Source organism: Camelus bactrianus, chromosome 5 (genome assembly GCF_048773025.1).
Source record: "Camelus bactrianus isolate YW-2024 breed Bactrian camel chromosome 5, ASM4877302v1, whole genome shotgun sequence".
Lineage (NCBI taxonomy): Eukaryota > Metazoa > Chordata > Mammalia > Artiodactyla > Camelidae > Camelus > Camelus bactrianus.
The window spans coordinates 78431891-78457700 of record NC_133543.1 but is presented as its reverse complement, the minus strand read 5'-3'; the positions used below and the strand labels follow the sequence as shown (position 1 = coordinate 78457700).

General features: G+C 35.8%; 1 protein-coding gene across 1 annotated transcript in view; it reads right to left on the bottom strand.

The window, feature by feature from the left end:
* The window catches only part of ORC2 (origin recognition complex subunit 2), a 37246-nt gene extending 18123 nt beyond the window's left edge, over nt 1-19123 (bottom strand). Inside the window, exons 1-8 of the mRNA XM_010971875.3 lie at nt 18821-19123; nt 15706-15754; nt 14681-14784; nt 14068-14211; nt 6623-6712; nt 5068-5160; nt 4366-4397; nt 1586-1646 (exon numbers count right to left, since the gene is read on the bottom strand). Of these exons, the coding sequence (XP_010970177.1) occupies nt 1586-1646; nt 4366-4397; nt 5068-5160; nt 6623-6712; nt 14068-14211; nt 14681-14777 (517 nt within the window). The 5' untranslated portion in view covers nt 14778-14784; nt 15706-15754; nt 18821-19123. The remainder of the gene's footprint in view (nt 1-1585; nt 1647-4365; nt 4398-5067; nt 5161-6622; nt 6713-14067; nt 14212-14680; nt 14785-15705; nt 15755-18820) is intronic.
* Between the last annotated feature and the right edge of the window lie 6687 nt (nt 19124-25810).

Genomic DNA, 25810 nt, shown 5'->3' with positions numbered 1-25810 from the left:
CACATCAACCAGGGAACTGTGTATCTCTAGATTTCTTTATGAGATACTTCAATGTCTATGGCTTAAGCCATTATTGTAGAATTTTCCATTGTTTCCTACTGAAAATGCCATCCTAACTGACATAGCACTTGATAAACGATAGTTATAAGTACTACCAATACACAGGCAGAATCCATCCAGAGTTGATATAAGAATTATATTTTTAAACAAACCATGGCCACCCTCACCACCCTCCAGAAATAATAAAGCTAGTTTTATAATCATTAAGGATAAAATTAGTGTTACACTCAATAAGTATAAAACTATTATAAAAGATTAACTTTCAAAATATGAATGAAATAACTTTAAGCAAATCACTATTTTGAACAATAGATATATTTCAGAATATCTAGAGTCAGCATATAACAAATATAATACTAAAAAAAAAAAGAAGGAAAAAAAAATGCCTGATTTTGTGGGCACACATATAGCTTAGCAGATTCAGATTTCCATTGATTGCTGCCCATGGTAGACGCATGGGTTAGAAGTGGTAGGAGGTGCCAGAAAACATCTTTACCCTATTTACATGTATACATCACACACGTAGGTATATTTGTTTGGTGGTGATTGAGAAGGAAGAGGAAGTTCACCTTCTCTCTGAAGAAGGATTCTTCTGCGGGGTATGTAGGAAACTTAGGAGGTGGGATGTTATCTGACAAAATAATAATCGTAACTGCATATATCATCTCTTATAGCTTCACATATCCAATCACTTAGTATTATTATTTTTATGTTGATAAAAATGTAGTATTATCAACTCTACCCTTGAAAAGAGAAGGGGTATAGCATCAATTTGACGATATTAGCTAATATTACTGTCAAGGGGTCAACCCTAAGAAAGGAGTTGACATCCTGAAATATAAAGGTCAACAAAGTCATTTGCTCCAAAGTTAAATATTTAAAAACCCAAAACCATTTTTAATTTCCCTGAAAGTGGGACCCATGTCTGTTTACTTGGCTTTGTATAACATCCAGTACAGCTGTGAATATTTAAAATTATTTCAATATATATTTTCTAAATAAATCAATAGAACCACTTCCCAAACTGTCTCAAAGCAAATATACTAAAAGGCATGTTATTTTATTGGAGAGACATCTTAACTAAACTCAGTATCTATTGATTTTAATGTGAAAGGCAGTGCTAAGTGTTAAAGTTAAAATATTACGGTCCTTGCCCTTAAGGAATCTACAGTCTAATTGAGGACATGAACAAATCCTTTTTTTCATGAAAAGAAATAGCAATAAGTAGTTATATTAATAAAAGATAATAATAGCTAACACCTGTTAAGCAAATATCAAGGTCAAGCACTACACTAAGCACTTCTGACATCCTTTACTTCAGTTAATCTCAAAACAGCTCTGAGGCTGGTACCATTATTATCCCTATTCTGCAAATGAAACACCTGAGACATAGGTCCCTGTAAGTGGCAGGCCAAAGAGAAAAACATGCATTCCAAGACTAAAACCTCTATACTTAACCATTACTGCCCTTGTTTAGATCTATATCTTTTTTTTATTAAAAATCAGTGTAAAAAGAAATACACACCTATTAATCTTTTCCGTAGCCCACGAGGTGCTGTTGACAGAAATTCACTTTTATCATTGTTCTGTTTAAAAAGAAAAAAGCAATTAATAGTTTAAATAGTCCAATAATAATGACATGGAAATTAATGACAGATCTGAGTGAAAGGCAAGAAAAGAAGAAAGACATTTTGTTTTCAACAGATAACATTAGCACTAGATGAACCTACGTCCTACAAGACAACAAATGAATTCATTGGGGAAAAAAATAGAATACAACAACAAAAATGGTAAGACAAAACTCCAAGGGATTCGTAGAGTGATTCTAGAAGCTGTATTCCAGACATCTGTGAAGTATGTACTTCTATTATTCTGTCAAGAAAAAACATAATTTTATCTACCACTCTTCACCATCATATTAACAGAATGTATTTTTTTATAAAGAAAAACATACTTTATACTTCTGTAAAATGTTTAAAAATGTAAAAATACAGAAGTAAAAAGTAGAAATCTCTTTTTCTCCCCTCCTTACAGAATTAATACACAGAGATTTTTACTTTTTACTTCTGAATTTTTAAATTTTTATATATTTATCATTGTATTATTTAGTTATTTTATTTTGGCAGGAGTGGGGGAGGTAATTAGGTTTATTTATTTTTAGAGTAGTTAGTGGGAATGAACCCAGGACCTCATGCATGCTAAGCATGTGCTCTACCACTTGAGCTATACCCTCCCCCTGTATTTGTAAATTTTTTAACATTTTATAGAGGTATAAAGTATGTTTTTCTTTTCCTCACAGAACATATTTTACCACCATTTAATTCCTAGCACACTAAGATGCCCACTGTTGTATACATGTTAACTTTCAACGGTACTGATAAATAAAGTACCATTTTTTTTTTCTTTTGGTAACATGAAAATAGGACAAAAAATTTAAGTCTGTTGTCTTGTGATAGGTTGTTGGTGCTAGTTACAAATATAACTAACTAAATTTTGATTTGGGGTATTAAGAAGAGTATTATAATAATGGAGCTGATCCCAACGGGTTTATAAGGTATATCACAGTATATTTCAAACTTTTTTGATCCAGATCCTCAAAATTCTTTTTTAATATTTTGCTACTTTGATCCAGTACACACGTGCCTATACAATTGAAACAAATTATAATAAAATAATGCTTATACAATTTCACTTTTAAAACTGTAGATCATGTCATACTAAACTGATTTCAAGATTGAAAGTTGAAGGGGGACAGTATAGCTCAGTGGTAGAGTGCACACTTAGCATGCATGAGGTCATGGGTTTGATCCCTAGCTAGTACCTCTGCTAAATAAAAATAAATTAGTAAACCTAATTACCCCCCCCAAAACAAAACAAACAAATAAAAAGATTGAGAGTTGAGACAACCTATATCCATAGAGCTTAATTATCAGGTCTGAGAATATTTGTGTCAAAATAACCATTTCAGAAAATTCTTGCTCAAAAAGACAAGGCTATCAAATAATAACGTCACTGTTTGCTACTGATATTTCTGCAAACTAATTTATCTTGACAGTTTGCTCATTTGGGGAACCTGTTCTACCATCAGGGCAGTAGATTAGTCACCAGAGCCAACAGTTTGCTTATCAAATATTGATTTACTTATCAAAATTCAGTTCAAGACCCTCTCCTCACTATGTCCACTACTCCTAAAACACCATGTCATGAATTTTGTCTAATACAGATCAGTTCCCCATCTTGATAGATGTGCCTTAAATCCCTCAAGTCCAAATCCCCAAGCCCTACACATATTCTTTCCTGAACTCCCCCTTCTAAGACAATGCACTGAGACTTTCTCAGAGCGGCGTTCTCTCTTTTCGTGGTAGGTATAATACCACTGATTAACAGGTTTTCTGATGGTCTTTTAGGGAACCAACAAGATCAACTAATGTGTTGTAATCCACAACTTGAAAAAGAATGCGCTAATATATCTAAATTCTTGACTGGATTATGGGAAAGTTTTTTCCTTTTATAGTAGTGCAATATACAAGATATAACATGGGAAAAAAACATTATTAAAGACAAGGGAAGCTCTGACATGTCTAATCCCATACCTGGACTTGCCTGAATAGGACACTCCTGCACATGGCCTTGAATGTCTATACTCACATTATTATGAGGGGTTTCCTCAACTTAACCTGTACACAAGTCCAGGCATGTCTAAATCTACAGCCACCAGGCCTGGACACACTCACCACTTGCATACTCATTGTCCTGGATTCATCCATGCCCATCTGGGCTTGCCCACATCCAGGCAGGGCCACGTGACAATGTATAATGAAAAAACAAAACCACAAAAACACAAAGGAGAGGATAAACTTGTCAATTATTGTCAGCTACCATGGAATGAATTTACCAAAGCCAACTTAGTTTTCAAGTGTAAATTGTAAAACGATAGATTAATGGATTTAATGGATCTTGGGATCAATCTCCCAAGAAACAAAAGAACATTATATACAAAAGAAAAACCAAGTCAACACATTTCCAGGCCAAGCTAAAAATACCCAGGAATAGTTCCTGCACAGAAAAGGCATGACAGTTGGATCCAGAAAAACCTGGCTTCATTTTCCAGCTCTTCTCCTTCCTAGTTTGGTGAACTTAGACAAGACACTTCACCTCTCTGAACCTCAGATTCTTCATCTATGAGTAAAGTATTTAATGGGCAAATACCTGTAAAATACTACCCAAAGAGATGAAATGGAAAATTTATATCATGTCTTACTTTGTAACACTAAGGTTTTTGCTTGTTTTTAGTCAACTGCTTACCTTCAACTGAACTTTGTCTGAAGCAGAATGCCCTAAAAAATGAAACAAAAAACCATTACTTACTACATTTTTCACCATAGCCTAGTTTCATTAAAAGCAGGGTCGCAGTTTCTACCCAGAAACCACTACATATTATTGAATTCTCAATTAATTGCATCTCCACTACAGGCCGAAAGGTCACTATTCATTTTATGATTACTCCCATTAGTGACATCTACGTCCTACACTTCCATAGCATTCATGTAACAAGAAAAAGTGCAGTCTTTTTCATTGCTTATTATTTAAAAAGTACACTGTTTAATCTACTTGGAACAGGTTATTCAGAAACAACTACTCCACAATTCTCCACAAACTGTAAGAATTCTAAACCTCAAAAGCCTTATTTCAAGTAGTATTTGCCAAAGCAAATCTTCCATGCACATTTGGCTACTCAAGCAAATGACAACAGGATTTTAAGACTGCTTCTAATTGGCCCTGTCAATTTGTACAGCTTCAACCAGCACAGGTATTTTTCCCTTTTACTGACAGCTAAATACGTATATACTGAAGTACACAGGTTAGGGTATTAACTGCATTGGTTGAATGAATTTTCAGAACAGAAAAAATATATATAAAAATGCATTTAGACAAGAAAAAAGTAACATTCTGTAACTTGAAGCGACTATGAAAACTCTCTTTAAACAACTGAGATAAAAATCTTACCTTTGCTACATTGAGGAATGTCTATCATAATTTCAGGATCATTCTTCAAATTGAATGAGACATTTTTTTTTGGTGTTTTCGCTAGTTCTGAAGCTGTAAAGAGACCAGAAAAAAATATATAAATATATGTATGTGCATATATATATATATATATACATTTTAACAGGTTAAAAAAAACTTTTGATTTCTTGATGTAGACACTAACACTAAGAAACACATCAACTAATGTAAATTATTGTATGTACCATGTTAAGTTCAAAATTAACGATGCATATAATATACCTTTCAGAAAAAGTGGATTTTGCAAATGATTAAATTATATTATGTTCAGAAATACAGGTTTCATAATTACTTCTTATATGTCCCTCATCAGTGTCAATATTTAATAAGGGTGATTTTCACTCTACCTTGAATGTTTACATAATCATTGGCTAGAATGATTGCACAAAAATACACCACTTAAGAAATATATATAGATGTTCTATAATTATAGATTAAAAGTCCTCTTACACAACAATTACATTTTAGCAGGTAGTTTATTATTATTCCCGTGCTCTTAACTTTTTTGGTATTCCCAAGCATTCATATACTTGTGGATCTACTTAATTTTTAAAGTGTTTCACATGTTATTTCCTTTCCTCAAGCTTTCAAAAGTGATGACGCTTCTATACCACAGGGTCCAAATATAGTGCCATCTGAATTTTATAAAGGAATTAAATTGCCAGTTTAATTTTAATGTTCTATGTAATTTATTTAAGTCTAGTCCTCTGAAAATCAGGAATTCATATGTAATTAGTATAAGTCATAACTTGGGTAAGAAAAATGTTATTAACAACTGATTCCTAACAATTTATATAGTTTTCTATAATACAAATAATACTTTTTTTGTATGTCTATAAGTGTAAAACTCTTATTTAATAAATTCAGAATATCTGTGTGACTTATATCACTCATTTACTTAACAAAAATTAGTTAAGAAGCTATGCTAGATATTGTGGGAGAAATTAAAGAGAGTTTCTACTATGAGACGCTTATAACCTAGCTAAGAACAGGAGACATCCGAGCATGAAAAAAACTACTGTATATAATAAAGTATGCTCAATATTATATGATATAAAATAATACCCCTCATCATTCTTTTAGCTTTTTAAAAAAATCTTTATTGAAGTATAGTCAGTTTACAATGTTGTGTCAATTTCTGATGTACAGCACAATACTTCAGTCATATAGGAACATACATATATTCATTTTCATATTCTCTTTCACCATAAGTTACTGTAAGATATTGAATATAGTTTCCTGTGCTATACAGTATAAACTTGCTGTTTACCTCATCATTCTTTTAGTGAATGCAATGAGATGGTAACTGGGGGAAATGTGGTTAATATACCTTCTGAGAAAGGGTGAGTAGTAATTACAGAAGTCAGAGGGAAAAGTTTAGCTTAGTGGTAGAGCTCATGCTTAGCACACACAAGGTTCTGGGTTCAATCCCCAGAACCTCCACTTAATAAAAAAAAAAACTAAAGTGATTACAGAAATCAGAAAAGCAACATACCTAATTTAGCCATCTTTTCAGGGTGTTTTCTATTCTGAAAAGAATACACTTTATTCCCACCATCTGTAGCAGAGCCATTTTTCAAGGATTCTGAAAGAAAAAAATGCAACATGTATTTAGGGAAAATGGGCGAAGTTAATTAATGGAAAAAAAGATAAAATTTTAACTAAAAAGTTAAGATTTGTACCCCTTACTGTCTTGTATAAAGGTTCAACAATATATATTTATAAACAAAATGTTTAAAATACACATTGGACTATGATACTGTTTATATAAATTTTAAAACATAGAAAACATGTTATTCAGATACACAAAAATATATATAAGAACACAACAACAATAAGAAGTCCACTAAAAAACTCCAGACTGGAGGAATATGCATTCAATTCATGACAGCAGTTGCCCCTGAGGAGGGAGGACAGAAGGGACAATATTACTTATGTTTCCTTCTTGAAGCAAACCTGCAAAGCCAACTGTCAACTGAGGTTAAGATTTAAACAGTAGTTACATTATAGAAGCTTTCTTACTCTCAATTAAGACACTGATTTCTTTCTTTAATCTTCCCTTTAAATAACAATTGCTACCTATAACATACTGGACACCCATGGCTAGTAGCCTCCTCTCTAGCACAGCAATTCTCAAAGTGTAGTTTGGTGGGTGGTCTCTGAGGTCCCTGAGGCCAAAACTATTTCACAGTAACACTAAGACATGATCTGACTTTCTGACCCTCAATCAAGACTGTGTAGTGAGGTATTCCAGAGACTACATGATGCATGGTGACATCATTACCCTGTCAGCTAATGGAATATGTGAAGCAGGTAGGAAAATCCAGTTGTCTTTTAAGCCAGACATTAAAAACATTTGTAAAAATGTAAAACAATGCTCTCTTTAATAACTTTTTTGGGAAAATAGTTGTTTTTCATCAAAACATATGTAATTTATGTTAACATCCAATGGGTTTATCATGGTTTCTAGAAAACAGTGCCAAAGTTTTCCGAAGTCAGTGTTCACTCTCCTTACTGCTTAAGAGTTCCCACTGATGTGTATTTGCACTGACATTTGATATTATCTAAACTCCTTAATCTTTGCCAATCTAGTGGGTATAAAATGAATCTCACAGGAAGAGGCGTTTTAACTTGCCTTTCCCTAATCACTGATGAGGCTGAATACCTTTTTACATGTTTCTTATTTCTAGAAGAAAATTTATCTTCTCTATCCCGTGTCTTGTCTTTCCTCTTCTCTACAGTGTCATTTGATGAAGAGAAGTACTGAATTAAAAAAAAAATAGACTTTATGTTTTAGGTTCACAGCCAACTTGGGTGGAAAGTACAGAAGATTTCCCATAAAGCTCCTGCCTGACATATGCACAGCCTCTCCCATTATCAACCTGCTACGCCAGGGTGGTACATTTGTTACAACTGACGAACCTATGCTGACATCTCATTATTACTCAAAGTCCATAGTTTTATATCAGGGTTTATGGTACTATTGTACATTCTATAGGTTTTGACAAAAGTATGATGACATGTATCCACCATTATAGTATGATACAGAATAGACTTACTGCCCTAAAAATCCTCTGCACTCCATCTATTCATCCTTTCCTTCCCCCTGACCCTTGACAACCAATGATCTTTTCACTGTTTGTATAGTTTTGCCTTTTCCAGAATGTCACAATGTTGGAATCTTACAGTATGTAGCCTTTTCAGATTGGCTTTTTTCATTTAGTAATATGCATTTAAAGCTCCTCCATGTCTTTTCATGGCTTGATAATTTATTTTTTTAGCACTGAATAATATTCCATTGCATGAATATATCAGTTTATTTATCCTTGGTTGACTTCCTGGTTGCTTCCAAGCCTTGGCAATTATAAACAAAGCTACTATAAACATGTGTGCAGGTTTTTGGGTAGACAAGTTTTCAACTCATTTGAATAAATACAAATGAGCACAACTGCTATGCCCTATGGTAAGATATGTTTAATCTGTAAGAAACTGCCAAACTGACCTCCAAAGAGCTGTACCATTTTGCATTTCCACCAGCAGTAAATGAGAGTTCCTGTTGCTCCACATTTCTGCCTGCATTTGGTGTTGTCAATGTTTGGGATTTGGGCCATTCCAACAGGTGTGTAGTAATATCCCACTGTTGTTTTAATTTGCAATTCCCTAATGACACATAATGTTGAGCATCTTTTCATATGCTTATTTGCCATCTGTGTATCTTCTTTGGTGCGATTTCCAGGACTTTGCCCATCTTTTACTCAGGCTGTTTGTTTTCTTATTGTTGAATTTTAAGAGCTCTTTGTATACTTTGGATATATAGTTCTTCAACAGATATGGCTTTTGCAATATTTCCTTCTAGTCTATGGTTTGTCTTCTTGAAAAGCTCTGAATTTTAATTAGTTGAATTTGTCAGTTTTTTTTTGATTACATATTTTTAAAGAAATTCTTCTATAGTTAAGACCAACATCATATTCTCTTATATTTTCTTGTAAAAACATTTACAATTTCCTTTTCAAGTGTCAATCTTTAATCAAGGCAGTTAAGTTATTTATGATGGCATTTAGGACTGCCACTTCTATTTTTCATAAGGACACCCAATTGTCCCAACACTATTTATTGACCTTAGCCTAGTGATCTACAATGCTACCTCTATCATATATCTAGTTTCCACATATGCATGAGTCTGTTTATTGAGAACTTGCTACTGTAATTACATAACTTAATTGTTTGGCACACAGACAAAACATGAATTTAAAATGGTCTCTATGTAAACTAAAGTAATTGCTTTAGAAAGACTTGATAAAAGTTATGAATTAAAAATTGGTTTCAAATTAGGTATTGATGAATAAGTCAGACAGAGAAAGACAAATATCATATGATATCACTTATATGTAGAATCTAAAAAAAAAATACAAATTTTATTTATGAACCAGAAATAAACTCACAGACATAGAAAACAAAATATGGTTACCAAAGTGGAAAGGGGGACAGTGATAAATTAGGAGTTTAACAGATAACACATTACTATATATAAAATAAACAACAAGGACCTATTGTATAGCCCAGGGGATTAAATTCAATTTCTTGTAATAAGCTATAAAGAAAAAGAAACTAAATATATGTGTGTGTGTGTGTGTGTGTGTGTGTGTGTATGTATAACTGAATCACTTTGCTGTATACCTGAAACTAACATTGTAAATCAACTACATGTCACTAAAAAATAAAGTTAAAAAAAAATTAGGTATGGATGAGAAATCATAAAACACTTAAGAAAAAAATTTTAAAAAACATAAAAGCACATCACACTCAGATTGCATCAAGTGTCTTTAAATGCTCAATCTAATGGAAGAAAATAAAACCGAAAATCCTAGCTGATGCATTATGCTGTCTAAAAAAACCCCAAAACAAAAAGGTGCTGTTGTTCTTCAATCAGCTGACCTCTGACAAACTTATATTCAAAGACTCTGATACATGTATACTTATATATATGTTTATGTGTAAAACAAAATGTTTAGAGTATATAAATTATTTTTATGACTTCCTTTTCTGACATTTTGATTAACTGACCAACAAACAATGGTTGTAATCGCACTGGCCAAGAGGGCTTTTCTATAATATATAAAACTTTTAAAAAGTTTTTAAATTACTCAAAACACACCACACCAAAAAACTATGAATATATAATTCCAGAAGTAATTAAAGTGTCTAATAAATATACGAAAAAATGTGTAATACTGATGAGGGATCTTAATACTAGTTGATACAATCTTCCTAGAAAGTAATGTGGCAATATGTATGCCTTATAAAGTTCATACACTTTCACCAGTAATTCCACTTCTCGGAGTCTCTGATGAAAAAATAAGATATCCAAACAAAGATTTATGTCCAAGGGTAATCACTACAGCATTATTTATTATAATAAAAACTTATAAACAATTCAAAAGTCTAATAGAGGAAACTGTATATTGTTTATGGATTAGAGTGCATTATTATTCAGTTATTAAAGTTCTTTTTGTCTAGAGAATAGTCTCTAAGAATTTAACAATATGTTAAATTTAGAAAGAGCACTACCACTTCACACCCATTAGGATGGCTATTATCAAAAACAACAAAAAAAAAGCAAGTGTTGATGAGGATGTGGAGAAATTGGAACACTTGTGCATTGTTGGTGGAAATGCAAAATGATGTACCTGCTATGGAAAACAGTAAGGTGGTTCCTCAAAAAATTAAAAATAGAATGACCAATGTTAAAATAGTAAAAAAAAAAAAATAGAATGACCATATGATCCAGCAATTCCACTTTTGGAAATATACCCAAAAGAATTTAAATCAGGATCTCAAAGAGATATTGGTACACCCATCTTCATAGTAGCATTATTCACAATAGCCAAAAGGCTGAAGCAACCCTAATGTCCAACATATAAATGGATAAACCAAACGTGGTATATACATACAATGCAATACTACTCAGCCTCATAAAGGAAGGAAACTCTGACACATGCTATCACATGGATGAACCTTGAGGCTAAGTGAAATAAGGCAGACACAAAAGAGACAAATAGTGTACAATTACCCTTATATGATGTACCTAGAGTAGTCAAATACATCAAGTCAAATATAGTAGAATCGTGGCTGCCAGGGGCTATGGAGTTGTTTAATTGGCTACAGAATTTCAGTTCTGTAAGATGAAAAGAGTTCTGGAGATGAGCTGTAAAATAATGTGAATGTACTTAGTGCTGAACTATACACTAAAAATGGTTAAGATGGTAAGTTTTATATTAATGTATATCTTTCCACAATTTTTAAAAGTACATTTTTAAATTTAACTGCAATTAAAAACCTAATATAGACCTTAAGTTAAAAAATGGAACTCTGAATAAGGCTAAATTAAAAATACCACGGACAGACCACATATTTGTCTTAGAGTTTTCTAACCGCCAACTTATAAAGAATCAACTATAGAATTATACTGTTCATAAAATTAAAAAACAATTATTCAAGAGGGGCATCAATGAGACAAACTGCTCTTGAGCAAACCTGTCTGATTGTTTTGGGGAGATCTTTAGGATAATCTTCTACTTACTGCCTGTGATCACCTAGCACCTCCATGAAATGATTTTTCACCAGAGTGGATGGCTTAATAGAATATGAGAATTATGCCAGGTATGTCATGATGGGTGCTGCTTATAAGTAGCAGCTTACACTTCAATAGAAAGGGATTAATTTATAAACTATTAATTTAAAGCTCCTTGTTGAATGTGTTTTTTCTCTTAAATATTCCTGAAGATTCTCTGTCAAATATCCTTCTGTGTTTTAAAAAATAATGCTCACCTATTTTCTGTTTATAATCAAAGATTAGGCAAAAACTTATTGTTCAGTATCTCAAATAAGGTTAAAGGAAACTGATAGATGTTACCTCTTCATCCCTGAAGAAAAGATGAAAAGAAAACGCTCCTTCCTAAACCTTTTCTGGAACACCACTTTCCACCCCTCTACATGCTCTGGTAAACAAACAAACAAAAAACCAAATCCAAACAGGAAGAGTCACGTTTGCAAGACTTGATTATACTTTATGGGCTCCTCTGTTGCACATGCCCACAGCCAAATGGAAGCCTCACTTCCTGGATTTAAGAGACAAACCTATGTGTGTGCATGCTTGTACAGACAGATACACACCAAACTGTCAACAGGTCCATGTTCTCTAAACCATGCATTCTCAACAGGAATAACGTTGCTCCTGTCGCAATGAAAATGGTTCTCAGTGGCAAGAGGGGGAATGTGAAAAACACCTTCGCTATTACAATGGTCTGTGGCCCTCCAACGGGTCATAGTACATAAGGAAACATACAGCATTTGCGTAGTATTAAAATTTCATGGGTGAGTGTGATTAGGAGGAAAAAATCTTAAAAAGGTTCCTTAGGGGATAATAATGAAAAAAAAAGGTTGAGAAATACTGCTTTAAAGCAAAGTTCCCCAACCAGTATGCAGAAATTAAAGACATGGGTTACAGGTATCGTGTAACCTGCAGTGCTGAGTGTTGTGATCCTCTCAGGCCTCTGAGGATGCAGTCAGGGCCTGCAGAGGGGGTGGTCTGGAGCGTTTTCCTCTTTATTCGGGTGCGCCTCCAAATATCATCTGCTGTGGGTGCTATTATGTGAAAAAGGTCGGAGACACTGAGTTACTACTGCAGAGATGTATTACTTTTACAGTAAGTAACAATTTTTAAGAAAACACTTTTTATTTAAATGTTGTTTTCAATCTCTTCTTAGGTCTAGCGTAATAGGCAGTCAAGAATCCAAAGTTCTATTCAGAATATGCTCTAAAAATGTCAACTGTCTAGTTGAGAGCTCTTTTAAAAGAATTTACCTGGCCCACTGAACCTATTGAGGGACAGTGGTCATTTTTTGTATCATGTCATTTAACACTGGGAACAAAACCAGGAGCGTTATCACTTAAGAAGTGACAAATGTCAGGAGTAGTCACAGTGGCCATTTATAAACCAAATATGAGGGAGTAAAAAACACATACACGAGGGAGACAGGAGGCCCAGAGAGAACAGAACAGATTCACAGAGATGACATGAGGGAGACCAGGAGGTCCATGAAAGCAAAGTCCCTCATTTTTTAATGTGGTCCCAGCTCCAATGTCCTTCGTGCCCAACAGTACTGATTTTCCTCTTTGTTTTAAGTCAACTTAAGTAGATCTGTGCTCCTTGCACTGTAATATAAGTCTAGTGCTCTTTGAGCCCTAACTTCCATAAATTATAATACAAGTCTAAAAAATTGTAAGTATAACCTGGCAGGAATCTGGCTTAGATGTTAAAAAAAAACTAACACTAGCATGCCTAGGTCAGAACATAGGACTTCTTGGAATCTTCCTTCTAACTATTTCTGTAAAGAAGATCAAGGTAAAGTGGCTCGCTTTATAGAATTATTTCAAATTAGTTAAAAGTATAAATATCTTAAAAAATAATTTTAGAGTGCTTGGTCTGTAGACTCTCTTCCTAAAAATAATTAAGTGCCAGACTAGTTGTTTGTAAAATAAAAAGAGAAGAAGAAGAAGAACTGTAGAGAAAAACCTATAGTAGAAATTCAGTGCATCCAACCTTTACAACTGTAGAGAAAAAAACATGAAGCAATGCTTTTCTGATGAGAAAAAAAATAACACAGTGCACCAGACGAAAAGAGTTTTGGAGGTGGATGGTGGTGATGGTAGCACATTATGAATGTATTTAATACAACTGAACTATACACTTAAAAACAATAAGGATGGTATATTTTATGTTATGTATATTTTATATTCATAAAAATTAGAAAAAAAAATAGCACAATGTCGTCTAACCTACTAGATTACTTTTATGTATCCTGCAAAGTAATTTCAGCCACCTGCAGGAATATAAGCATGCATTCCCAACTCCAGCCACCCCCCCAATCCTACCAGTACCTTGAACATCTCGTCCTAAAACTTCCACATAGTTCTGATCTTTTAAGACTTCCTGGTCGTCTTCCTCCAAACCATATTCTGGCTTCTTTACTATTTTTTTTGTGTTGACCAAAAGCTGGGCTCGCTCCTTTTTAATTTTAGCTCCTATAAGAATATCAAAAGAATTAGAACATGACAGGTATAAATTCTTTCTAATCACTACATTTAAATAAGTAAACTGTACTATGATGTTATCATTACTTAAAAGCTGGAAAAAAATTCAGTGTTTTGTCTTTGATTCAAGTACAGACCTCTCTTCCAGTTTATATAAGTTAAAAAAAACCTTGAAAGTGTGTATTTTGGGGGGTCAAAATAACTATACGTTTTAATTACAATGGGTAGTTATCACTTACCATTACTAAGGAACATTTCATATTAGATGAGGTTTTATTATTTCTAATTTTCAATAAAGTTTCAATGGAATAAACTAAAAAGTAAAGTAGTTTTTATTTGCAGTCCTACTAGATCAAACATTCTGTTATATTTTCAAAATGAAAAGTTAAACTATTTTAAAAAGTGAAATGATACATAACCATTGTATAAGCATCTCTTCAATTGTATAATCACACAGTACCTCCTTCTCTATCAAGAATGTGGTTAAGAACATCATCATCTCCCACAAACTGAACCTCCAGCATCTTTTCTTCCTTTGATTCCAGCTTACTCATCATTGCCAACCTAAACAAAAGCAATAAAGCACTCAAAAGTGATGAAAATTCATAACAGCCAAATAAACATTCATATAATGAATATATGTATTTGTATAACATTTTTAAGTCTTTTAAGTATGAAAAATATATTATGTATTATTATATTAAATACTGTGTTTTTGATAATAAGCAACTCAATTCTTTATCTGAAAAATGGAAGAGAGGAAGAAGTGTCTGAGATAGGAAAAAGCCAAACCCAATCAAGGTAACTAAAATGTAATGACAGGAAAACAACTCTTCCTGTAAAGAAAGCTCTAACCAATCTACAGAATAACATAACCTGAAAGGGGAGGTTAATACATGACAGTTTAGAAAAGGGACAGCCAAACAAAGAATAATAGTTCGGTGGATTTTATTATCTGTTCACTAGAAAGATAGTCCACTGGGGGAAGTCTGTGTACTTCACTGGTGTACCAAGCCCGGACCAAATAATCCTCAGGCACCCTCCTTTACTATTGAATTGCATGCTTACCAAACAACTTTACAGTTATGAATATGGCTTTCTAGGCATCCTGGTAACTAAACAATAAGCATAAATTTTTGCAATACTTTATAGTTAGTTCTTCAGTGAACAATTTTCAGAGTTTGGCAAGCAAAACTTTGATCAACTCTGGCTACTCTGACAAAAATTTAGTTTCAGAACTTATAATGCTAATGGCCTGAAATGAATGAATGATTCCAACTAGCTGCCAGCTAATCAGTGTACCCCAAAAAAGAATTTTTGTCTCCTCTCTCACTTATAAATCCTATTCATGCCTTTTCTCCTGGCAAGAGGATCTACTGAGTCCCGCATGAAACTGTTGTTTTGCATGCAGATTACTTACTAAATGTTGCTAAGTTTTCTTTTGTAACTAGCCCACTTAAATGCTTTGTCTCAGTTTTCATTTACCTTTAAAGGTACTACACATTCTGCAGCTGGAAAATTCAGGTCGGGCCACCTATAAATGGAAAAAGAACTCAGTCAGATCAGCTAATGGGAAAATGAAAGCAACCAGAGAAGTTTATGAATTTTAACAAACAAGATGTATAGACAAAGGCAGTTCTTACAAAGCTAAAGTTGTTACGATGGCAAGGAAACAGCAAAACGACCACTGCCATTTTGGCCGGGAAGCCTTAGAGACTGAGATCTAAACTGTGAGGGGGCAGGTGGGTGGAGGGAGGAGGTCGAAATTTGAGCACTCACTATGTGCTGGACACCATTTTGAATATTCTATATGTATTCTTATTCAATCCTCAGAACAATTCTATTAGGTTTATATATAAAGGTATTACTTCATCTATAATTTGTATGACCATTGCCAGTAGAACATGTACTTTGGGGCGAACTTTGCAGTCATGATACTGCTGCTTATTACAGGGAATTTGAGTGTACTAGAGAAAAAATTTAATGCATCTATGTGACATTTATATAAAATTAAGAGACACAATTTCTTTCTACCTGTATAAAAGAAAAGGTTTTTTTGAGGGGCTGTTTGTCAAGCTCTGTGTTAGGCACTTCTACATACACCAGATCAATAAATCCTCAGATTCTCTGAGGTAGTTAAAAATGTATGTAATTTCCCCAATTTACAGATGAGTAAATTGAGGTTATATATTTTAAATTACCCAAATTCACACAATTAGAAAGTGTGTTAGGGCTGAAATCCAAGTCTGACTAATTCCAAAGAAACTGATCATTCTTTTAAATGACACACTTCTCCTCCATTAAATACAAATCTGCTATCCTAAATGCTTGTCTTGACCTCTGGAAACTATTCATAACCTGTTTAGTCATTTTCCCACACGGCAGTTCAAATATCCGAGGACTTCCATGGTTCCCCTATTTTTCCACTTCATTAGGTTAAACATCACTAGAACACCAAGCATGCCTTTAAGAGCAGCATAATCTATATTATTTAAAATTATATACTGCTGTGCTCTGCAAGAATTGAAGCAGTGACAATAAGCAAATGCAATAAAACAAATGATAAACTATAAATACTAAAGGGAATCTGGATCAGGGAAAATGTAAAGGCAGAAAATTATATAAAGAATTTTGGCTCTGAGCTTCCTGGTAATCTATAGGAGTAAAGGTCAGTTATATAAGTCTTATTAGCAAAAGCTTAGTAGTTCCTTCAGGGGCAAAAAAAAAAATTTTTTTTTCAAGGAAAATTTACAAACAAATAGTCTAGACAACTGAATACTGTCCTAGGCAATTTCCCTGTGGTATTTTACATAAGAATTGCCTTACTGCTTGGACAGAGGCAGCCTTTGTCTTGTTTGTAGCCGACTGCACTTATATGTAATTTCCTTTTCTAGATTTTTAAGGCATCTTATTATACAGTACAGAATCACCAAATTGAAGAAATTTCTACAAAGACCTTGAAAGAAAACTTTCCTTCGTTCTTCTCCAACAATTCCTGAAAACAAAAACAAAAAACCCCCACTAACATCACACAATTAAATGGAAATATTTAATGACAATTTACTGTTCAAGGCACTGCCTTGGGTGCTTAATTTTAAGTGGACTCCTTTCAGGGAGTTAACAAGGTAATACAGCAGTACAAAATGAGTGTTAACAGCAGACACTGTCCTTTGAGAGCAAATAAAGGATTTGCTAAAATTTTAAAAAACATAATCCTTAAAAAAAAAAAAAGAAAAGAAGGTTGTATAGATTAGTGGTTATGCACCAATCTGAGTATCAGATAAACCTTGGTTCTGATCTTAATTCCACATACATACACACAGCTGTGTGACTTTGGACAAAGTTGTGACGACTGAGATCACGTGCTACCTATGAAGATGCTAATTAGGCTCTCTATTATGGGTATTTTCACTTTACACTTCAACTTAACCATGCTGATCTCTTATACACCTCTATATCCCACCAATTTTATCCAATGAGATAAAATTCATATTTTATGATGAGAAGAATTTAAACATAAAATTTTTCTTTGCCTATTTGGGCCTCCTCCCTCCCCTTTAGAGTGTATTGCACATCTACATTAACCAGACCTCCTTAGGAGATAACATTCCTTCTTAATCTTGGGGGGCCACCATGACCCTTGACCCACGACTCGCTTTGTAATGTGTAGATGTGGATTGTGTAAACCGTCGATAATACATCATTTAATGTACTGTCCACAGTCTTAAAAACATGTAACTGTGCTTTGACCTCTAACAGATGGAACAATCTTCAGAGTTTTCTAAGAGGCTGTTCCCAGGTGGTAATCCTGTTTGGCACAAAACTTTCCATTTCTTTCAACTGATCGACTACTGATTAATTTTCCTTGACACAACTAACAGCAAAAGTGCTAAACAAATGTTGAAAAAATGATGTCCATTTCACGTGCAGTGCTACTACACAAAGGTGTGGGGCCGTGCTATTTTTCTTCAGATTGCAATTTAATTAGGGAAAAGTGTAATGGTTCTATCAGGATTTCACTTGTAAAACGAAAAGTAATGCATAAACATCCTTTTAACTTAAAAAGCTCCGTCAAACGAGCCTCGTTTATCAATATTTTACAATCAAGCACTGTCCCAAGGTGACTGTTCAGTTAGGAGGATTCATTTGGTACTTCCAGGCTGGGATGACATTAAAAGGTTCTCGCTCCAGTGGCAGCCAGTTCTGGGACAAGATCTCTTCCTCCTTGGCCCTCACTGTACCTGCTCCTCTCCCAGGATACTTTACTACTTTCGTTACGGATTTTTACAGATCTCTCTCTGCAAGCACAAGGCTTCTAAGGCCAGAAAACATGTATGCTGGTAACAGACATCCCTTGCACAGAAGACCCATCACTGCTGGACAGACGAACGGTCTTTAAAGAGGGAGCCTGTCACCCCAACAAGTATTTACAGACTTCGGTCTGGGCCTCGCGCAACTGACTAGTTGGCTGCGCTCCGCCAGCTGGGGGTCCTCAGGCCGGCCGGGCTGGGGACAGCCTGAGGAGGGCAGAGATGGAGGTGCGGCGTCCCTGCCCCGAGTGCCGAGGCGAAGGCCGGGAACTGGGTTCCCCTAGACTCACCTCGCAAGCCCCAGCTAAGCAGGAGGAGGCAGGCTGCCCCGCCGCCCCACCACGCACCGCCAGGTCTCCGCCAGGCGCGCCTACTGGACTCCACTCCGCTGAATGGTCGGCGCTGGGAAAGCGGCTTCGCCCCAGCAGGGAAAGCCAGATTCTTGTAGACAGTGCGGGAGCAGGGTCGCAGGGTCGCAGGGTCGCAGGGTCGCAGGGTCGCAAGGTCGAGCAGGGGAGCCCCGGAGGCCGGCGGGGGGATGGGAGGCCTGCCTGCAGCACACCGAATCTCCCGCCCTGCTCCGGGGGCGGAGCCCTGGGGAGCCAATAGGAAGTGGAGTCGGCCGAAAGCGACGGTTCTGCGGACCAATGGGCGCCAGCCTATTGGCTCCGCCCACCAAAACCCGAGGAAAACGAATCCCTAAGCTCTGGGTTCTGGGGCTTGCCTTTTCTCTTTCCGTTTCCGGGGAAGGGAGAAGGAAGTGTTGGTTACACCTGAGGAAACTTGAGGAGTTGTAGCGGGCTGAGCCGTCTCCCTGTGTTTAGGCAATCTTAAAAGTGCTCACTGGTTTCTTTGGATGTCTTCTTTTGAGGGAAAAGGATAGTGGGGATGAATTTGCGTTTATTTATTTATTTATTTTTAAACTTTTCCTCATTTGGTGTGAAAGGTAGCATCTCAAGAAGAGGAGAAATGCTGTCTGTTAAGAAAATTAGGGTCTGGGCACTGAATATGGAAGTGGGATCAGGCTGCTAATAGGATGAAGAAATGGGTAAAATAGAAGAAAAGAAATGAACTTGCTGGGGTAACAGTATTTCCCACCCATGTGGTAACGTTACTCTATTGAGTGAGCTAAACACTATCTCTGCCCTCAGAGTAGGTTCTATAGGGAAAGATACTGAACAGACAATATTGAGAAAATGCTACGATTTGGGAAGTCCAGTGTTTATTGAGCCATGTGGCAGGAGTATCTAATTAAAGGACAGAAGGATTCAGGAACAATTTCCTTGGAGGAAGAGATATTTATACTAAAACTTGAAGACTGAGTAGATTTAAGCCAGGCAAAGAGGAGGGGTAAAATTTTCCAGGTGGAAAGCCCAAATCAATATAGCAGATGCACAAAGGGACAAGAGACAGGTGCCAAAGTTTGATCTGTTCTTAAGAAGGGCTAGTTTGGCCCTTCTGGCACTAGTCATAATGGTACTGAAAGATCAGTCTGGATAAAAGAGGTAAGGAAGGAAGAGATGAAATCATACCATTTTGGAAGCTGTTTAGGAAATCCAGTTGAGAAATGGGAATGATAGTAGCCTGGATACCTCAATATTTCATTTTGGTTAGCAGGATTTAAGAAAACAAAAGAGAAAGGTAAATGTCTCTACATTAGAAATAAATAATTTGGGGGGGGGGTGAGTTGAGAGAAGAGGAAAGAGAACACAGCCAACAGTTAACAATGAAGTACTTGAACAATTCTTAAAAACTTGAAGATCTAGGAATATTGACTATTCAACTAATATGTTCTTCATGTTTCTGTGGTGTAGACTCTCTTCCATCTCCCCTGCAAATCTTAAAGTCTTCTACAGACTTAGAGGACTTGGTGTGAGTGGTGGTTTGTTTTTAGGGTGTATGTGTGGAAAATGGAGAGAAGGAACTGAGTCTTCCTTTCAGATTGATACTAGGATAGATAAAAAACAAAGAGCTGTACCATTCAGAATGGAGAACCAGAATTCAGGGGTGGCCGAAAGTTGAAGACAGAGGTGACTATAAAATGGCAACTCCCCCATGGATTCACAGACATTTTGGGTAGAACATTAGACTTTTCCATAGAGAAAGAGAGGACCAGGTTGATTTTACATACATCTTAAGGGGGCAGAGATGCCAGCAGCTAAATTGGGTTATAGTTTGAAATTAAGGGCCTGGCTTTAAAAGTCTCTAATATAATCTCTCAAACATGGTGAATTGAACACTGTCTTGAAATGCCACTAAAGAGTCACAAAAGTTTTTTTTAGTATAAACATACACACAAAAGAACAGGAGAGGAGGTGAGATGAGTTAACAAAATTTTGGAAGATGTGTGGTGATCAGGCAAACAGAGTAAGATGAAAGTCAGGCTAGCAAAGGGATTCTAAGAAGAAGCCTATTCCAGTCACGGAACTCAGGTTAGTCTCAGGAATTAGTCTACAGGAACCTCTGAGGTCAGAAGAGCAGGATGGGACTGAGAACTGGAGGATTGGTCAAAGTCTGAAACAAGGAACAATTAGATCCTAGATCTCTTGTCCTACTTGGTGGAAGAGCAGTTTACAAGGTGAACCAGAGAGTCCAGACTCAACAGGGTAAGAATCAGAAGTCATACTGAAACGGGGGGGGGGGGGGGGGGGGGTGAAACTAGACAGATTATGTGGAAAACAAAGAATCTTCTCTTGTTTGGCTCCCAGAACACTGGCAACTAGTCATATATCCCTTGGCCTTTAAATTTAAATACCTCCTCTTCGGACTGACTAATCAGAAGATGAGGAGGCCCCAACTGAAAAAGCCAGTTCATCTGTTGATCCACACTGAAACCTACTAGCGGATAAGCCTTGCCCTGCAAGCAGAGTTTCCAATCAGTTTTGGCTGCACCAAACTCATGATAAAGCCTAAACTGTGAAAGAGACAAAACAAATAGAACAAGAGCAAACAGACAATGTAGAATCCAGAAGAAAATTTACTCAGAACTGTAATTAAAAATACCTCAGAGACCAAGATTTTGTATCTGTAAAAGAAGGAACATAAAAAGGAATATGGGTCATCAAATTTAGATTTTTAAAGAAAAAAAAATTAAAGTTTTAATTTTTAAACAGCAGACTGCAGTATCAAGATATGAGCTGCACATTTTTCTTCACCAATGATCTCATTTGTCAGCACAACAAATCAGAATGTCTTGTGGACAAGTTAAAAGATATTTGCATTTGTTCCTAAATTTGGGAAACTCAGTTAACTTTTATTTTTATTGCCAGTTTCATGAAAAGCTTTATATTGATACTTTTGCTGTTTGAAAAGATCCGTTTTATCTCTAGGTACTTTTCTTTGAACAGTTCAGTTTATTCAGTGAACTCTGAGCGCCTACCTGTACCAGAGACATAGTGCCCAGGTATGCTCCTTACCCTTAAAGAACTAAGTATCTAGGAAACAATCACATAATTTCAATACTGAGGTGTTAAGTGCAAAGGTAAAATTTACCGAGGAACTACTAGGACAAATACCATTTAGCTTAGGCCGACGGGTAAGTGAGTAAGGGGGCCAGGTAGCAGAGGAAAGGCCAAGCCAACGTCCAATGGTAGAGATTGAAGGTGGAGAAGAATTTCAGGAAGAGTATGGTAATACAAACTGGATGTGGTATTACAAAGCAGTTTGGTGTTACTTAAAACTTTAAGTGTAAGTAAGAATGATAGGAAATGGGATGGGAGAAGTAAATCCCAGGCCAAGGAACACAGAATTTATGCTCTGTGATGGAACCATTGAATAATTGTAACCTGGGGACTGATTGGTGTTTTATATCAATCACTAAAGGAAGATAAATTTGAGAGGAGCTAGGGGTCTAGTTAGGAGACTATCAAAGCAGTCTAGGTATGAAGACATGAGTTTGAGCTGTAGTAGTAAAAGTTGAGAGAAAATGATGGATTTGCTGGAGGCGGGCAGAAAGATAAAGTCCACAAGATTTGGAGACCGGTTATAGATGTAAGGGAGAGGGAAGGAATAATTCCCAGGTTTCTGGTTTGGTTGCCTGGATATCAATTCCTGATTGTGCTGTGAATGAGAGATTACAAATAGAGGGAAGGGGTAGAAGAATTGAGTTTATCTTGGGGCATCTTGATTTTGAAGTGCCTGAAGGACATTCAAACATCCTGCAAACAGCTGGATATGAGTTTGAAATTCATTTAAGAGGTCAAGGCCTAGAGATGGAGGTCTACAGGTCATCATCATAGAGATTAAAGTCAAAGGTGGAAGATTAAGAATTTCCCAGAGATGTTGAGTACAGTAAGAAATTGAGATACCTCATCTTCTGAGGCAGACAGCAAGGAGATGAGGGTAGTTCTAGACATAGCTGTTTTTTAAAGTGGTAGGGAAGAAGAGGAAATTAAGAATGTTCTAGCTTGATCGTCTCCATTTTATGGAAGAAGCAAGAGTTGAGGCTGCTGGGAAAGTGATACTTAAAGTGATAGAGTTTTGGAACAGAAACTGATGGGACTAGAAAGAGGGCAGGACAAGAAGGACAAGGACCTCAAAGTACTGGGGGCTTAAGTTTGGCCCAAAGAAGTTGTATTGATGTTCAATGGTCTGAGTAAGGGAATGGAGAAGGCAAATTGCAGCACTGATATAGATGAATCTATTCTTTTTTTTATATTTATGGAATGGATTACTATCTTATATCATCAGTTACTGTTTTATCTGTTTCTCTAGGAAAACATTCTTGAGTCAGTGGTTCTGGATGGAAGAAGGAAAGTTTAGGTATTAATGCCAAGGATTGTTACAGGATTAAAGAGAGTTTTCAATAATAATTGCACATAAGAATTACATGGGGAGCTTTTAAAACTATTGATGCCAGATCCCAAATCCCAGAGAATCTGAATGTGGCCTATTCATCAGAATTAAAAAAAAAAAATTCCCAGATGATTTTAAACGTGCAGCTAGGGTTGAGAACCACTGAGCTAAAGAGAATGAAAACTGGCAATAAAATTTTTGTCAGATATGAAATGACCTAGATGCTATTCATTAAACGTAACATTAAACATAACTTGATAAGGCTAGGATAGGTCTAGAATGTCAGTAGCAGATGCCTCCGCAAATAATTTCTACCCAGAGATTTTTAAAGATATCAGTTTAATTTCAATCATGCTGAGGAAAGAAAGTGATTACTTCTCTCTGAGGATCTAGGAATAAAAGAGAATTTGGTAGTCAGAACTTATTTTATCTCCAGGATTTTCTTGTACCAGGGATGATGCCACCGTCATAAATCACACACAAATTAGCAGTGAAAGATTTGGCAGAGTAAGCCCTAAAAAATGTACATATAGTAATTCAAACTCTGGGGAACTAGCTGTAGAATATACTCTTCAATTCGGAAAGTTTTACAGTGTGCATAAAGCCGTTATTTTTAACAGTTAATAATAAATGTCTATAGAGTTCTTAAAATTCTGTGGTTATTTTACTCTGAAGAAATAGGGATATCGCATGTTTGGGGAATTCTCTACTGAATATTGGAGAGAATAAAAAAATTTTTTTTGAATGTAATACTGTTTTTTAAATTATACAATGATTCAGAATTTAAGTTTGTACTGGCCAACATGACCTGGCCATAAAAATGTTTTCATTCCTAATGTGTATTAAACATTGTTCCCTAACATAGTGTCAAAAGTGATGGGCCTGTCAAGTGAATTTTAGAATTCAGTACCACCCCTTGCTGACGTACAATCGAACAAAACTAGGGCTGTTACCACAGATTATATCCATCCTATTTGGATTATGACCCAGAGCCAGATTTAGATCTTCAGGGCCCTAAACACAAAAGATTTTATTTCTACCCTCTCTCATATAGTTTAAAATAACATTAAATCATAAAATAATTGCAAGTCCAACAAAGTACTGATCTTCCCCAGCCATCTGGCTGCTTTTTTCCAGGGTGGTTGGGAGGAAGGAACTAAAATATTTTTAAGTTTTATATTTTGGGAGCCTCCTCTACTTTATTGTAGTTTAAACCAGCTTTTCTCAACTGAGGTTCCCTCTCATATGAACCAAAGAAAGGCTTTTCTTATTTCTCCAGAGAATGGAACATAATTAAGGATAGAACCATTGTATACACGTAGGAGAAAAGTTAATTTGCAACTATGGATACCTAGGGTATTACAGCTTGATTCTTCCATGGATTTAGCTTGCCTATTAAATCTAGCTCTACCGAGATCCAATCTCCCCTTCCCTCCCATCTCCTACAGGGGCCTTGGCCTCGTGGGGTTAGGGCAAGTATACTAATCGCTGAGAACAATCAGCATTGTATGAAGCAGTTCTTATCATGGTTAAGTGCACGAGTCCATGAGCCTGAGTGTCTGGGTTCAACCCCAGCTCTCTGACCCTGGACAGATGGACTTTGATTTTCTTATAAAGGAAGAATAATAGTACTTATCAGACACTTGTATTAACCGAGTATTCAATTGCAGCATTTTCTTTTAAGTGTTTAGAATGGTGCCTGGCACATCCTAACACTGAATAAATGTTAGTTGTTATTGTTTAATTCATCATTGGACCGTAAAATACTGTGACCTGAACCAGAGTTGTATGTGTGGGGAGGGATAATGCCTCCACTGTCTTATTAATATTCACTATTTTATTATGGTAACTTAAAGTGACTTTCCCCTTTGTACTTTCTCTGTATTTTTAAGGTTTTCAAAATGAGCAAGTACTACATTTTCAATAAAAGGAAAATGTTGAAATTGTCAACTGGTAAAGCTCGTTCTTCGTAACTAATACAGATCTAGAATCAAGAAGGAAAAACAAAAAACAACAAAAAAAACCAGGCTTGGTGAGTTGCCTGAAGCCACTCTTCTGGAACTGCTAATCTGTATCAGCAATTTTGGATTAAGGTGTAACAAGATATAAAAGGGAGAACAAAGCTTTGGTTCTAAGTGAGGAATAACAGCCACAAGAAAAAAGCCACAAAAGAGATTTTTCTAGGAAGTGCATGTAAAGAGAAAGGAAAAGGGCCTGGGGCTCAGCCCTTCATTAAACCCATGATCCAAGAGAAGGTTAAAGTATATCTTTAGAAAAGACAATGTGGGAAAGATCAAAAAGTTTAATGATTAGAAACTAACTGCTGGTAAGAGTGTGAGGAAACAGGCACTTTAATACATTGTTGAAGAGTGTAAATGGAAATGTAATAATGATGGCTCCTCTTACAAGGACCCAGGAAAGAAAATCAGTTCTAACATCTCAGTAACAGAAACAGTTGTGCTTCACTTGAGAAACTGATCTGTTTT